General features: G+C 56.5%; 1 protein-coding gene across 1 annotated transcript; it reads left to right on the top strand.

Annotated features, from left to right (window-relative positions):
* Positions 1-516: 516 nt before the first annotated feature.
* Positions 517-8,038, top strand: ANGPTL4 (angiopoietin like 4; the record flags this gene model as incomplete). The annotated part of the gene is made up of 7 exons (XM_082010852.1): positions 517-1,038; positions 1,348-1,458; positions 1,946-2,078; positions 6,412-6,525; positions 6,612-6,707; positions 7,011-7,286; positions 7,857-8,038. 7 exons carry the CDS (start codon positions 517-519, stop codon positions 8,036-8,038), a joined length of 1,434 nt encoding a protein of 477 aa, XP_081866978.1.
* Between the last annotated feature and the right edge of the window lie 6,369 nt (positions 8,039-14,407).

Raw genomic sequence — 14,407 nt, 5'->3', positions numbered from 1 at the left:
ACCCACTCCAGGGCCCCCAGCACCCGTTAGGGCATGGCCTGGGAGTCCTGCGCCTGCGGCGTACACCCACCCCAAGGCCAGCGTCTCCCCGCGGGGCGCGGCCTGGGGAGACGACACGGGTGCAGGTGTGTGGTGGGGCAGCAACCATGGCTGGGGGCTCCACGGGCGGGACCAAGCGGCAGGGCTTGGCGGGGATGAGGGTCCCCAGAGAAGGGTGAGGGGCGGGGCGGTCAGCGGGGACGGGACGGGACAGGGTGCGGGGACGGGCGCGGGCAGCGCTCAGCGGCGGGGGACCGCGGCGGCCCCGGGCGGGGGCGGCCGGGGCTCGGAACCGGGGCGGCGGGGGCGGCGGGCGCGGGGCGGCCGAGCCCGGGGCCGGCGGGGGAGGGCGAACAAAGCGGCGGGGCCGGGCAGGCGGGGAGGGGCCGGTCCCGGGGCCCTCCCCGCTCGGTGCGCGGGCGGCGATAAAAGCCGGGGCGCGGCAGTGGGGTGCGCACTGGGGGCGGCCGGTCAGCCATGCAGCTCGCCGGGGCAGCGCTGCTGCTGTGCGCCGCCGCCGCCGCCGCGGCGGGACCGGCTCCGGGGCCCGCGGCGGGGCGGCCTGGGGCCGAGCGGCGGGCGGCGGCCGGCAAGGAGCGGCGAGCGCAGTTCGCCTCCTGGGACGAGGTGAACGTGATCGCCCACGGGCTGCTGCAGCTCGGCCACGGCCTGAAGGAGCACGTGGACCGCACCAAGGGGCAGATGCGGGAGCTCGGCAGCCGCCTCAGCGCCCACAACAGCTCCATGGGGCGGCTGCTGCGCCAGGCGCGGGAGGCGCAGGAGCGGGGCGACCGGCTGCGGGCCAGCGTGCGGGAGCTGGAGGGCCGCGGCCGGCAGCTCCTCAACCTCTCCGAGGCTCTGCGGCAGCGCCTGGAGGAGGTGTCGGCCGACAAAGCCGAGATCCAGGGACGGCTGGAGCAGCTGGAGGGCCGGGTGCGGCAGGCGCTGCAGGCGCGGCCGGCCGATAACCAGAGCGGCAAGGACCTGGGAGCGCTGCAGGTGAGCGGCGACCGGGGGCAGCCGCCCCGCCCCGGGGCACCGGTGGCGGCTGGAAGAAGGGGCAGCTGTGGGGTGCAGCCCTCCCGGGACACGCGGGACCGCCCGGACGGGGGGGAACCCGACCCTCCCGGGGCACGGGGAGCAGCGGGTGGGGATCGGCCTCAGCAGAGCGGGGGCGGGGGGCCCGGGGAAGGGCCCGGGGAGCAACCGTGGAGACCAGGCCCGCCGGGGGACTGGCCCACCTCGCTACGTGCGGCACAGCCGGATCTCCCTGGAGCTGCGAGGTTCACCTGCCTCTTCCCCCCACAGTCCCTGATGGATGCGCAGAACTTGCGAATCGAGGAACTCTTGCAGAAGATCAAGCAGCAGCAGTACAAGCTGGACAAGCAGAATCTGCAGATCAAAAGCCTGCAGAGCAAGGTGAGCTCCTGTGGCTGGGGGACTGCAGCCTGGTCCACGCTGCGGGGACCCCAGCATGAACTGCCCTGGCAGCTTGGCTGGCACAGTGTTCTGGTGACAGGAGAACCAGCTGTGCTGCTGCTCCCCAGCTTTGGGCACCCCACAAAGGCCATGGCCCTGGTCCTGGTGCTGCAGCGTTGGCGCAAAAATAGCAAACTGCAAGCTTCCCGAGTATTTGCACAGAGCAATAGGAGGAATAGGTGTGTGGGAGCAGAGCCTCTCTGGGTTTTTCCTTTCAGTTTATCTGCAGAATAAACTTGTTGGCACGGGTGTGAAAAACCACAATCATATGTGGCTTGGGTATCTCCCATTCCTTGAGGTTTCTGGGCAAGTTCAGCGCCATCTCTGGTCATGGGGAAGCAGCTGGCGCCTTGGCTGATCAGCTTCCCCGAGTACCAGTGTTGAAAATGAGCCGAGAGAAAATCGTTCTGACTTGTGCCTTTTCTAGGTCAATCTACTGATCCCCTTACACCTGAAGGACAACAAAACACAGTCTCCAAAGTGGAAGATAAACCTGAAGAAGAGCCTCAGTCTCACCAACCAGAGCCAGAACGCTAGTGGGGAACCTGTGCTGATGCAGAGTGAGTACCTGCCTGTGCCACCACACTCCTCTGGCCAGAGCAAACCTGCAGCAGTTGCAACTGTTTGGAAACAAAAGGTTCAGTTGTTCTGAGTCAGGATGTGAGATTTGCTTGCAAAACCAGAGCTTGGGAGTTTAGCCAGACTGGGGGGATCTGGAGCACGGGCAGGATCCTAGCCTCTTGGTCCAGCAGGAATTTAACTATTTAGAAGAGGAATTTTTCTGCCTGATACCAAGAATGCAGTGGGGAGTGGAGAAATGCTGCTAGGAGGTATTTGTCAAAGAGGATTGGCAGGTGGGGGGGTCAGTGCAGGTAGAGAGGAGGATCTCTGCTACTTGGAGTTAACTCTTGTTCACCCGCTCTCACTTTCCTGGGCAGGGTCTGCTGCTCAGTCTGTCTGGCAGAGGGGAGGGTTAGGGAGCCCTGGACCATGAGAGGAGAGCTAGATCCTTGTGTGTTGGTCTCCCTTAGCTCATATTTAGGGCTCATACATGAAAGGCAAGTTCCTCAGCTTGCACTATCCTTAGTGGAAGGTGCTGAGCTGCAGCAAATGCCCGGGCAGTGAAGGCACCGGATGCTCCTGGGAAATGCGCACCAGAGCAGGAGAGTGGATGCTGCATCTGGAGCTCCTGGCTCTGCCTGGAGCATCCTCTCTGCCAGCAAGGGGGCTGGAGGAGCTCCCACAGAGCAAGAGCAGTAGAGTGGGTGTCCCTGGTTGCGCTGTGTCCTGCAGCCTCCCTCCCAGGCAGGAACTGGTGTCCCCGCAGGGTTTGCTGGCTGGGAGCAGCTGCTCTCATGTCAGCTAAATCATGGTGCTGGCTCAGTCTGTGCAGCTGTCTGGGGATGTCCAGTGTGAGCCAAACAAGCCAGGCAGGGTGAAGATGCATGGGGGAACCCTGCCCAGAGCTGAGCGCAGGGATAGCTGTGGGAAAACACGTGGTAATTTGTATGTGGAGCCTGGAGCTGTCACTGGTGCACCTGAAAGCTGGGTGGGCAGAACAAAGAGCTGCAGAATTGACGCGGACAAGGAAGGAGATGGGGGGTGTGGCTCCAAACTCCGGGTGCTTGGCTCAGTGGGGCTGCCCAGTCTGCAGCAGGGCTACATGAGGTGTCCCTTGGTCAGAGCAGTGCTAGTGAGCCAGAAAACTTTCAAAACCTCTTTCCCTCCCATTTTTTCCCAGCTCTGCTTTGTGACTTGCCTTCAGTCGTGAACCCTACAATCCTAGAATCCTAGAAGTGTGTTTGGGTTGGAAGGGACCTTTAAAGGTAATGCAGTCCAACCAACTAGTCCACCTCTCCGCTCCACTCTGAGGTTATGCTGAAAATGGGGTGCAGGGAGATGCGTTCAGGTCTTTGGTACTTGCTGGTGGCAGATGTAGGATGTGCTGTCAGCTCTGCACTAGCTGATGGGTGCTGGGTGCAGCAACCCATGTGAAGTATGGTGGGAGACAGCAAGGGCCCCCAGCCCTTGGGGATGCTGTGAAGGTGGGGTGTGTGAGAGCTTAGCACCTTCTTGTGCTGCACTGTCTGTGATGGGGAGACCCTGAGCATCCCCTGTGCCCTGGGCATCCTGATTCCCTCCCACCTGGCCAAGCTGTGAGCTCCCCCTTCTCTCGCCTAATCCCCGATGCTGATATTGCTGACAGAAAACAAATTGGCTTCCTCTCATTAGCAAGTTGAGTGAGTTTTCTGGCAAATCTTAAAGCACGCTGGCAGGCCAGCCCCATGCCCTCTGCCTGGGGAGGCTTGTGGCTGCTTTTAGAGCAGGCAAGTGCCGGGAAGGCTTGTGCCGGCGGCTCCCTGCCTATTGTCAGGCAGAGCCGCAGTGCCGGCATGGCCCTGGGGAGCAGTGATGAACTCCTCCAGGAGCCCTTTCAGAAAGACGCTTTTATTTGCATCCAGTGAACACAAGTTTTTTCAGGCCAGAGATGGCACGGGGCCAAGCGTGTGAAAGTTGAAGGCTTGAGGCAGCCTGGAGAGTGAAAGGTTTAATTGCTTGCAGAAAGAGGATCACGTCTTTAGGCAGAGCTTGTGCTCTCTGGCAGCCGGCCGAGTAGGGGAGAGGTAGAGCTCTCTCCCTGTGGCGTTGGGACTCCAAAATAACTGGGTTGAGGAGGGTGAGGGGGAGGCGATGCAGACAGCTCCAGGCATGCCCTGCTATTGGCAAGAAAGTATGTTTATGCCAGGTTGGTGACCTCCTGTCATGCCTGGAGATCCTGTTGGGTAAATAGGGTGCCATGCCTGGGGCAGCTCCAACCAGCCTTGTTGATTCTTTCATCTTGTTTGGCTAAATAAAGGGGGAGGGAAAGAAAAACATCCAGAGCAGCCAGGAGGTCTCGTTGTTCTGCTGGTGCCATACGGATGTGCAACATGAACTGGAACTAACAAGCGTGTTCCTCAAACAAAAAGATTGAGCTGAGGAACAGCAGCTGCATCTCATTCAGCTGCTTGAAAGTCCCTGTTGCACCAGGAAAACAGAAGAGATCTGGGTGCAGCAAGTGTGGCCAGGACTCAAAAAAACAAAAACAAAACAGGGATGGGGTTGACTTCTGCACACTGGGGCCACTGAGCATCTGCCTCGGCACTGTTCTGCCAGTGCTGGGAGTTACGGTGGAGAGGAGGCGAGGAGCTCTGCGAGGCCGGGCGAGCCCAGCAGCCTCCCTGCTGCTGTGCTTGTGAGCCGGGGTCGCTGCAGCTGTGGGTGTGAGGTCAGGCTGTGGGTTTCCCTTCCCCTAAGCTCATTTGTCCCGTGGGTGCACTGATGGGCTTGGTGGCACCAGTCCTGTGCTGGCATCGGCCAGGGGGTGTGAGGGATGCTAATGGCAGTGTGAGTCCAGCCGTGCTGGCTGCGGGGCTGTCCTGCTGCGGGTGGTGGGAGAGCCGTTGCCCGTGCCAAGGAGGGGAGAGTTAACTGGGGGGGAAATGGGTGAGAGGTGGTGGCAAGGGTCACATTGCAGTCCCCTGGGTCTCCCCCACACTGACCTTTCCTCCATTTGTGGCTTCAGTCTTCGCCCTGATGCAGCACTGGGGTTCCCCAGGCACACAGGGACGGGGGTCAGTGCCCCGCGGGGGGCTGCACTTGCCCTCAGCAGCTCAAAGGCCCCATTTTCCCCCCTTCTGCCCCACACGAAGCCCTGTGGCTGTGGGGGAGGCCCCTGTCCATGCTGCTGCTCCAGAGCACGGGGCCAGCCCCCCCCAGGGGCAGCTAAGGCCAGGGCAGCCCCAGGGGGAGGCTGTGAGGGCGGCCAGCGGCTTGTCTTCAGGTTTCTTTACCCCTCTGTCTTGGGGTCGTGCTGGCAGCAGCTGTGAGCCACCAAAAATCCATCCCACCCTCGTGCGGGGAGAACAGACCCCCTTTGTCTGGGGGTGACGGGGGCACCTGTCCTGGCTGACAAAGAGCCCCTTGACTGTGCCGACACCCTGGGGACTGAAGTCCCTGCACATCCTCCTGTGGCCTTTTGACTTGGGTTTTGTAACAGGTTTCCCCCCAACCCTCTCACCGCGTGCTGCGGGTGGTGGTTCCTGGGTGGACTTTTATCAGCACTGTTGAAATGGTGCTTTGCTGGCAGCTCTGGGCAAAGTCCCCGCAGGGGCGGAAGGAGAGGTGGGAGCCGGGGCGGCACGGGGATGCAGAGGGGCAAGCTGGGGGGTGGCCTCACCTCGGGCAATCCACTCGTGCAATGAGCTGGGGCTGCCTGGGGTCCACCCACCCCTTCCCTGCCCGGGTTGGTGTGTCTTGGGCAAAAGGGTGACCCCACCCTGGCCCCATGCCTGCTGGTGGCCGGCTGCCCAGCAGGATGTCTGGCTGGGGCCACCACAGTTGCCGGGAGCCAGAGGTCGTGTGCTGGATGCTCGGGCGCCTTCCTGACGTCAGGACTTGGGGTTTCTTTCTGCCCCCGAGGCCCTTTGACACTGCTTCAGCCTTGGGATGGGGTGGGCATGCTTGGCCCTGGTGTTACCCCAGCCCAAATGGGCTGCTCCTGCCTGCTGCAGGCACAGAGGGATCTGGGAAGCTCTTTGGGTCTCTTGTCACTGCGGAGCCATGCTCTCCAGCCTAGGTCACCCCAGCTTGGCCTGATGCCTGGCTTCTGCCTTGGATGGAAGCCCAAGGAGCTGTGTTTGGATAAATGGGAAGATATGCGGTCACAGTGTTTAAAGATGCTGGAGTCAGGGGCTGTCATCTCTAGCACGTGTCCAGAGCCTCGGCCACCACTGTGCACAGCTGGCCAGGCTTTTGGCCAAGGCTGCAAGTGCCGGGGCTGTGATGGGAGCAACCTGCTGAGAAAGTGGGACTCTGGGCCATCGTCTCAGTCACTGTTTCCTTCCCCTGCAGAGCTCCCAGAGGATTGCCACCAGCTCTTCCTGGCTGGGCAGCAAAGCAGCGGCATTTTCCAGGTGCATCCTGCAGGGTCTCAGCCCTTCAAAGTCTACTGTGACATGACCACAGGTAAAGTGGTGGAGATGTCCTGCAGCACTTTGCAAGGTGGTCTTGCAGCTGGTACCCCAAACTGACAGTGTTTTCCCTCCCTGCAGAAGGTGGCTGGACAGTGATCCAGAGGCGCACAGATGGCTCTGTGGATTTTGACCGGCTTTGGGATGCCTACAAGAATGGTTTTGGAGACCTTCATGGTAGGTGGATGATGGTGTCTATCATACCATAGGATAAGTGATATCTTAGCACAAGCTATTCTCTGTTGCTGGCCCCTGGAGATCTCTGTGTGCCAGAGCACAGTGTTGTGCTGAGGAGGGGGAGGACACTGCTTGCAGAGCAAGAGTCCTTGGTCTTTCTGACTTGTCCTGCACATGCCAGATGGTGGCAATTCAAATGCTGCAGTGCCCTGTGTTGTCCCTGTTTGTCTCTGGAGCCTGTTCACGTCTGCTTTGCACAGCATGTTTGTGTCCCAGCAGCCAATGCAATGTGTCTTGTTTCAGGTGACTTCTGGCTAGGCCTGGAGAAGATACATCACCTTGTCCAAGAGGGAAGATACAGTCTTCTGATTGAGCTGGAAGACTGGGAGGGAAATTCCCAGGTGGTTCAGTTTGTCTTCAGCCTTGGTGGCGAGAGCACAGCCTACATGCTCAACCTGCTGGGACCTCTGTCTGGAGAGCTGGAAAACGCCATCGGGGACTTCAGGCAGCTGCCCTTCTCCACTCGAGACCGTGACCATGATCTCAAAGCTGACACAAACTGTGCCAAACACCTCTCAGGTTGGTATGAGCTCTTCCTTTCCTCCTTTGCAGTGGTGTGTGCCTTCCCTTCAGCCTTCTGTTGTCTGGTGATGGCTGTGAGTGGGACAGTGACCTGGCAAGATTAGAGCCCTTTGGTGTTGAGGCCGGTTTGTCCCCTGCTTCCTCAGGAAAGCTGCATCCTTGGGAGGAGCAGTGCAGGGAATGGGGAGAGAAGCTGAAACCAGGAGGGGTTCATGATTTGGGTCTTGACCCAAGCATCTGTCTTCCTTAATGGCTTTGCTGGCTGCCACCTTGCTTGGAAACCCTTCAACCGAAGCAGAGGCCAGTCCCCAGGCCTGAGATGCAGCTGCTGAAGGGGCCTGGGGGGATTTACATGCCAGAAAGAGCAGCAGGGATTTGCAGATGCATCCTGAAGCCATAGTGTCTGTGCAGAGGCTTCCCAGTACATGGGACTCCTCAGGTGTATACAAGGTGGTCTAGTAAGGTCCAAAAGCCCTGGAAAAGTGGGGAGAATAGGCGCAGTGGCTGCCTTGAACCTGGGTTTGAGAAGTGCTGTGGGTTACACCTGCCTCTGTGTTGCCTTGGTAGGTGGCTGGTGGTTCAGCACCTGTGGCCATGCCAACCTCAATGGGAAGTACTTCCGCTCCATCCCCCGCCAGAGGCATGAGCGCAAGCAGGGCATCTTCTGGAAGACATGGAAAGGGAGGTATTACCCGCTGAAGTCAACCACCATGAAAATCCAACCCGCAGCACTGGAATCGGAGCCCTAAAGCTGCCACTTGAGACTTGACCTTCTCTGCAGAGCACAGACATGAGCTTTGTCACTTGGTGTTTACAGAAAACAAAACCACCCTCCCCGGGAAGTCCCCCGAGGAGTGTTTCTCTTGGTTAGCAGCCCTTTAGTGGCCTGACACAGCTCCTAGCTATAAGTAAAACAGCTCCATGTTGCTGAAACCCCTGGATGGGAGCTCCTAAACTAGAAGAGGAGCCACCAGCAGGGAGATCCACCTCCAGAGCATGCACAAAGGTCTTCCAGCTTGCCATGTGCTTCTCTGGCAAGTTCAAGTTGTCTGGTGCTTTCTGTCCTGTCTGAACACTTCCGTGCTGGTTTTGATGAACTGAGGGGGAAGGGGAGCATGTGTAGTGTTTTGCTACCCTGGACCCAAGTGTTGGGTATGGAGCACCACTGTGTCCTGTCTCACTGTTCTCAAATGATGTCCTCTATACCCTCCTGTGAAAGGCCCTGGAACTTCCTTCCCCTGCTGGTGCTGTGGGGCCGTGAGCCTTGGGCAGCTCCATCTGCGCAGCCCCTGCTCCGGTGATTTCAGCCTGCTGAGAATATGGGTTTTGGTGGGAAGGCTGAAGGACACCCTGTACAGAAGGGGACCTCAGGCTCACTTGGCTTCCCTGGTCCCCACATCTTTGAAGCCCCGTACTTACTAGCTGTGCTGGCATTTGCTGGGAGCTGGGGAAACTGCTTCCAGCTCTAGGAGATGATGGGTGGGATCCTCCAGCCGGTTGCACAAGGGCTGGATCCTGGTGGGCCGAGTCTTAAGCTCTGCCTGGAGCCTACCAGTGTTGCTGGGGGTGGTTAGGACAAGCAGTAGGACAGCAGGTTCAGAGCAGTCATGGTCCCTGGGCAGGACCAACCCTGCTGTCAGCTGTAAATCCCTCTGAAGCCTGGAGGGCTGACTTCTCCTGACAGACCCCCTGTACTTTGCAAGACTGAATAGCACTGTCCTGCATGCATGCCCCAAAACTTGCTCTAAAAGGCCAGGGGACAACAGGGTTTCTTTGCAAGAGCCTCACAGCCTTGTTAGGTGTGTATCCTGACATACAGCATTGCCTCTGCCTTTGCGTTGGGTGTTGGAGGGAGGTGGGCAAAACAGGTCCCCAAAAACTGTTACGAGCCAAGCTGCCGTCTTGGGACTTCCCAAGCATCCTGCCCTATTGAAGTCATATTGACTACTGTGCTAGAGCTCCTAGCTGCTAAATATTGTAAATAGTCATTTGTAGGATGTTGGATCTTGTTGATGAATTTCCTGTTTTAATTTGTTTCTGTATTTAAATGCAGTGTTAATAACAATGTGGTGTAATTTATAAATGTTGATGCTGGGGGGAAAAAAGCAACTGTAGTTTGTGTATTTTAAGCTTTTTTTTGTACTAAAATCTTTTCTGAAGATGTCTTTTAATAAAAACAAGCCTGTAACTGTCCTGCCTGGATTATTTGCCTAATGGTTTACTGATAGCAAATGTGTGGGAGCTATGTGAGGACTCTGGATTCTGAAACTGCACTTGCTTCCTTCTGGCCTCAATTTTCAGCTGTAGCCTTATGGACCTCAGAGAAATCCCTGCTGTAGCCCCCAGCAGTAGTTTTTAGTCTCTTTGAAGTTTATGGGCTTCAAAATATCTTTTCCCTCTAGAAATTGGGCCCTGGGGCAGCAAGTTTACAAGTGATGATGAACTGGCTTTTCTTATTCCCTGACATTTGCACCAGGGAGATATTCCTTGTAGCTGGCTGGAAAACCCTGTGCCAACTCCTTGAACAAGAGCAGAGCCTGTGGTCTGAATTATCTGGATGGATTAAAGTCAGAGCTGTTCAGGACAAACCCCAACAAATAGTGGCCTTTTACTTGCTCATAGCATACATGCGTCTCCAAAAGCATTTATTGCAACTTTTGGGGAACGATTACATATGTAGGAGTGAAATGAGCTGGGGATGGAGCAGGAGCCTTAAAGGTGGTGGAGGTAAACTCCAGCTGTGCTCATGATCCCAGGTGTGTGGCTTGGTACTGGAGCTGAAGAAAATAGTGAGTGCTGCTTTAGCTGGTCAAGGAAGTGGGACAAAAATTGCTAATTGCAGAAGGAAGAGGCAAGAGTAAACATGGCAGTGCCCTGGAACAGCTGTGTGAATACCTGATGTACCTAAATGTGTCCCCAGCTCCTGTGTCTGTCCTCCTTCCCTGGGGAAAAACCTGGGATTAATGATAGCCCCAAGCACAATTACACAAACAGCCCGTTATATCTGGCTCTGTGCTACCTATCTGCTCCCTTTCGCATTCAGAAATCCATTTTTAATGTTCCATTTGCTTAATTCAAAGCTTGTTTAGTCCCTGGGTGCATCAGCAGATACTGGAGCGCTGTGTTTTAGTCTGGATGCTAAAGTGATTACAGTAAGGTGTTTTTTATGCATCAAATAGAAACTGGTGAATGAGCTATGCCCCATGCCACATGTGTTCATTGCTGGGGCTCTTTTTTTGGCAGATCTGGGGCTTGCCCCCCGGTGGTGCATTTGGTCTTCAGCACAGGAGGTGCCCGGGGGGACACCACCAGCCAGTACCAGTGTGAGCCGGTACCAAACACCAGCCAAGGGAAGGGTAAATGCCCCAAACCTTGCCTAGCTCAGGAACTACAGCTGCTGCTTTCTCCTGCGTTTTAGTCTTGCCCTGTTCTGCTGTCCAAGTCTCCAGGTCCCATCGATGTCAATGTTACGCCGTGCCCCCAGGCCACAGGTCCCACGCTGGACCCCGGGGTCCTTCCAAGTCCCTCAGCAGAAGAAGCCAGTTCTGGGTCTCTGTTTTCGTCTGAAATCCCTCTTCAATCCTCCAGCTCCTTCATTTCTACCAACCAACCGAGCTGCGGCCTGCCCTGAGGCCGGGCGGGCCGGTGGAGGGTGGGGCAGCTCCCTCCAGCGACAGCCGGAGCGGCGGCACCGCGCGCTGCCGAAAGCGCCCTTCGGGTGGCGGAATGACGCTGCTCCCAGAAACAGGCCCCTGCTCCCGTACGGGCCGTGACGTGCTGTGCCAGCCCGTGGCCCCACAGCAGGTCCTGCCAGGATGGTCCACCCCGGGCTTCGAGTCCTCCCAGCAAAACCTCACGGAGCAGCTGGAAGGACGGGCTGCGGCTGGTTTCGCATCTTTGAGGAGCTGTGCCGGCGGCCATACGGGGGTCCGAGCTCAGCACGTGTCAGGCAGATAAAGGCTGCGGGGTCTGGACGTGGTGGCACGAGGCTTTTCAGGGCCTGAAGTGCTGTGGGGCTGGTGGTCCAGCGGGGTGACACAGTGCTGGCACATACCTCAGTGCGGAGCTCGGACTCATCAGCAGAAGCGGGTTGAACCGCAGCTGCTTTGGACCCGGGGTTCCCTCAAAGCATCGTTAGATCAAGAAGATAGTGCACATCAGGTACCAACATCCGAATCCAGACATGTTTGGTGGCCCCAGAAAGCAAGGAGAGCCCCAACCCGCTGTACAGAGGCCCCTCCAAATCCAGCCTGCATCTGAATGGCAGAAGCAACTGTTGGGAGATCCGACAGTGGGACCTCGGGCCCTTTTTTGTATGACAGCGAGTCCAAATTACTCTTTGCAAAGATTGGAGAAAAGGGAGGGTATTTGTGCATACTCAGAGCTGCACCAGCTTGGGTGGACAGGCTGAGGCCCCTGCACTGGTGGCACCAAGATGCTGGAGGGGGGAAGCCAGAGGCATCATCCCAAGCCCCCCGCTGCCAGCACGGCTGTTGCAGAGCACCACAACAAAACACAAAAAGTAAATCCCCAACTGAATCTGAAACCTGGTGCGAAGCCAAGAAAACAGCAAATTAATAGCAAGAGATGAGTTCTCTGTGGCTCTTCACCCACCAACACTCCTCAGGCACCCCCCAGCCTGACCCCCAGCCCCTGGCCTCACCAGCACCAGCAAGAGTCACACTTTCAAATGCTCCAAATGCCTCAGGGTGCCTGGCAGACACACTGGGCCATCAGGACTCTCCAGTCCTCCCAGTAACTTCAGCTCTTCTGCTGGAGCTCAGCAGCATCAAGCACAAATCAAGTTTCCCATGGACGTGTCTGTCACAGCTTTGCAAGCACCTGCACACCCTTACCAGGGACAGGTCCCAAGCAGAGCATTTTAGGGTGGCTCCCTAAAGGGAGCCAGACACCCAGAGGACCAGACCCCAGTAAGAAGGTGGAAAAGGGATCTCCTGGCTTAAGCATTCCAGACAGGCAGCTATGCCCTGGGGCACCACAGGGGCTGAGGCACCCAGGACAAGAGGCAGCATCTTGAGTTATCATTTCGAGCAAATTTTTATCATGTAAAAAAAGAAGCAGATGTCATAGGCCTGTCTGCTTTTAAGGGTGTGTGACCCAGCATAGTTTAAGAAAATATTTGGGTCTTGTAGGACTGCGGCTCCCTGCAGCTTGATGGCCTGCGACCAATTCGAGGACACTTGTGGGATTTCCAGAAAGGATCTGCAAATGCGGTGCCTCATCAGCAACATGTGGCTGGTTTTCGCGACATGACGCTGATTCTCCAATGCAAAATATACCACGAGCCTGGGGGACTCCTGAGGGTGAAGAATGCGGGGACTCTGGGCTCACGCTTCACTCCATGTCGCCCTGGGGCAGCAGCCCCTCCTCTAACACCACGTCACCATCTTCACTCCCTGCAGCCCTCCTTAAAACTCTGCCCCAGGGGATTTCGGAGCTGGACGAACTGACGAGGATAGCTCCATTGTATATCACTCTTTAAAACTTATGGCAACAATTCCCAGACCTTGGAAGAAGAAAGCGATTTCCATCCAAACCAATAAAAAATAGCTTTGGGTTTTTTTTTTTACTCCCTCCATGCACAACCAATATTTAGTTCAGAGCCAATTAAGCTAGTTGTGATAACAAAAATAAGATGTTTTACCTCTGCTGTGCCCATTTTGACCAAAACAAAGCGAGGGAAGTTAAGGCCTCATTTGCAAGACCAGCAAGGAGCCACCCTTCTCTCCCTCCTTTCAGCCATCCACTCACTGGATGCAGCATTACCAAGCGTGGGAAACTCCCCTTCCCAGAGGAGTGGGGTAATTCCCCTTCCCAGGAGATTCTGCATCCAACATGTTCCAGCTTTGCTCCTCCTGATGCTACTCATCGGTTGAATGCTCAGCACCCCTGGGTATGCTCTAGCCTTTACTCAACAGAGCCGTTTTCTGTGGTCCTGCAGGAATATGAACAGCATCAGCGGGAGAAAGTGATAATGCCCTCCCATAGATTCTGGTTGCTAAATCGTCCTTCAGCATGGGAAGAGTTAAAAGCCCAATGCCCCATGCTGTATGTGAGCACGAAAACTGCAAAGAAAAGGTGAAAATAAAGATTTCCTTCCCCACTTCTTCAGCAATCCCTGTCTGCCAGAGAGGAGCAACTGGCCTGACCCATTGCTGGTTGGAGTTAGCATCTTCCCTAAACCCTGGTTCTATGAATTTTTGGCTTTCCTTCCCAGCTGCTTCCATTGCCTGCAATGGGGATGCCTAGATGGCTTCCCAGCAGGGCAGTGAGATTGCAATGTGTTTGCAGCACGCTCTGTTTCTCACCCCATTTTCAGAGGCTGGTTCATAAAAAGGATGATTTTCACTGAGCAGGAGCTGGATACCCCCGCTGATAAATAGCTGTTAGTTTGCGTGCTGCCTCTTTCCATACTCCCACACATTTATTTGCACTTATATTTGGGAAATGGGACCCCTTAGGAACCACGTTCCTGCCTGCCCAGGGTGTTCAGGTGTCTGGGGGAAGTCAAAGGCAGATCAGCACTCAGACCTGGAGGGTCTGACCTGCCAACCCCCCCTTCCCAGACCCCATTCATGCATTGAGTATCTTGCAAGGCTCGCAGAGGTAAGTCCAAAGCCATCGTTTTCCTCCCCACTGTCTCAGCCTTGCTGCATATGATACTGGAGACCCACTAATCCTTTAGCTGGCTAAAGACTCCTCCGGGGAAAGTAGGGCAGATGAGCCGTGATGAACACAGCCCAGGAAAGCGAGAAATCCATTTAATGAGCAGAGCGCGTTTCCCTGCACATGGCAGAGAGAAGAGAGGGAGCCATCCTCTTCCCCATGAGGGTTTGTTGCAACCACAAATCAAACACATTAAACCAGCAGATGCAACGCCAGTGTGCATATGATGCGTGGGGGCACGTTGTGTAGGGCGAACACTTGAAGGGAGGTCACCAAGGCAGCGGGGACATCCCTGGGCTTTCCGAACAGCTCTTTGAGGCTGGCCCTGCCACTTGGGCTGTGCTCGTAGGGTGAATGGCCACAGCTCTGCCATTGGGAAGGCGAAGAGTGTCCTGCTCCAAGCCAACGCAGTGGCCAGCGCTCCCCAAGTG

Source organism: Phaethon aethereus, assembly GCF_964289735.1.
Source record: "Phaethon aethereus genome assembly, chromosome: 26".
NCBI lineage: Eukaryota > Metazoa > Chordata > Aves > Phaethontiformes > Phaethontidae > Phaethon > Phaethon aethereus.
The sequence above is the reverse complement of the archived record's forward strand: the minus strand, read 5'-3'. Positions and strand labels throughout refer to the sequence as shown.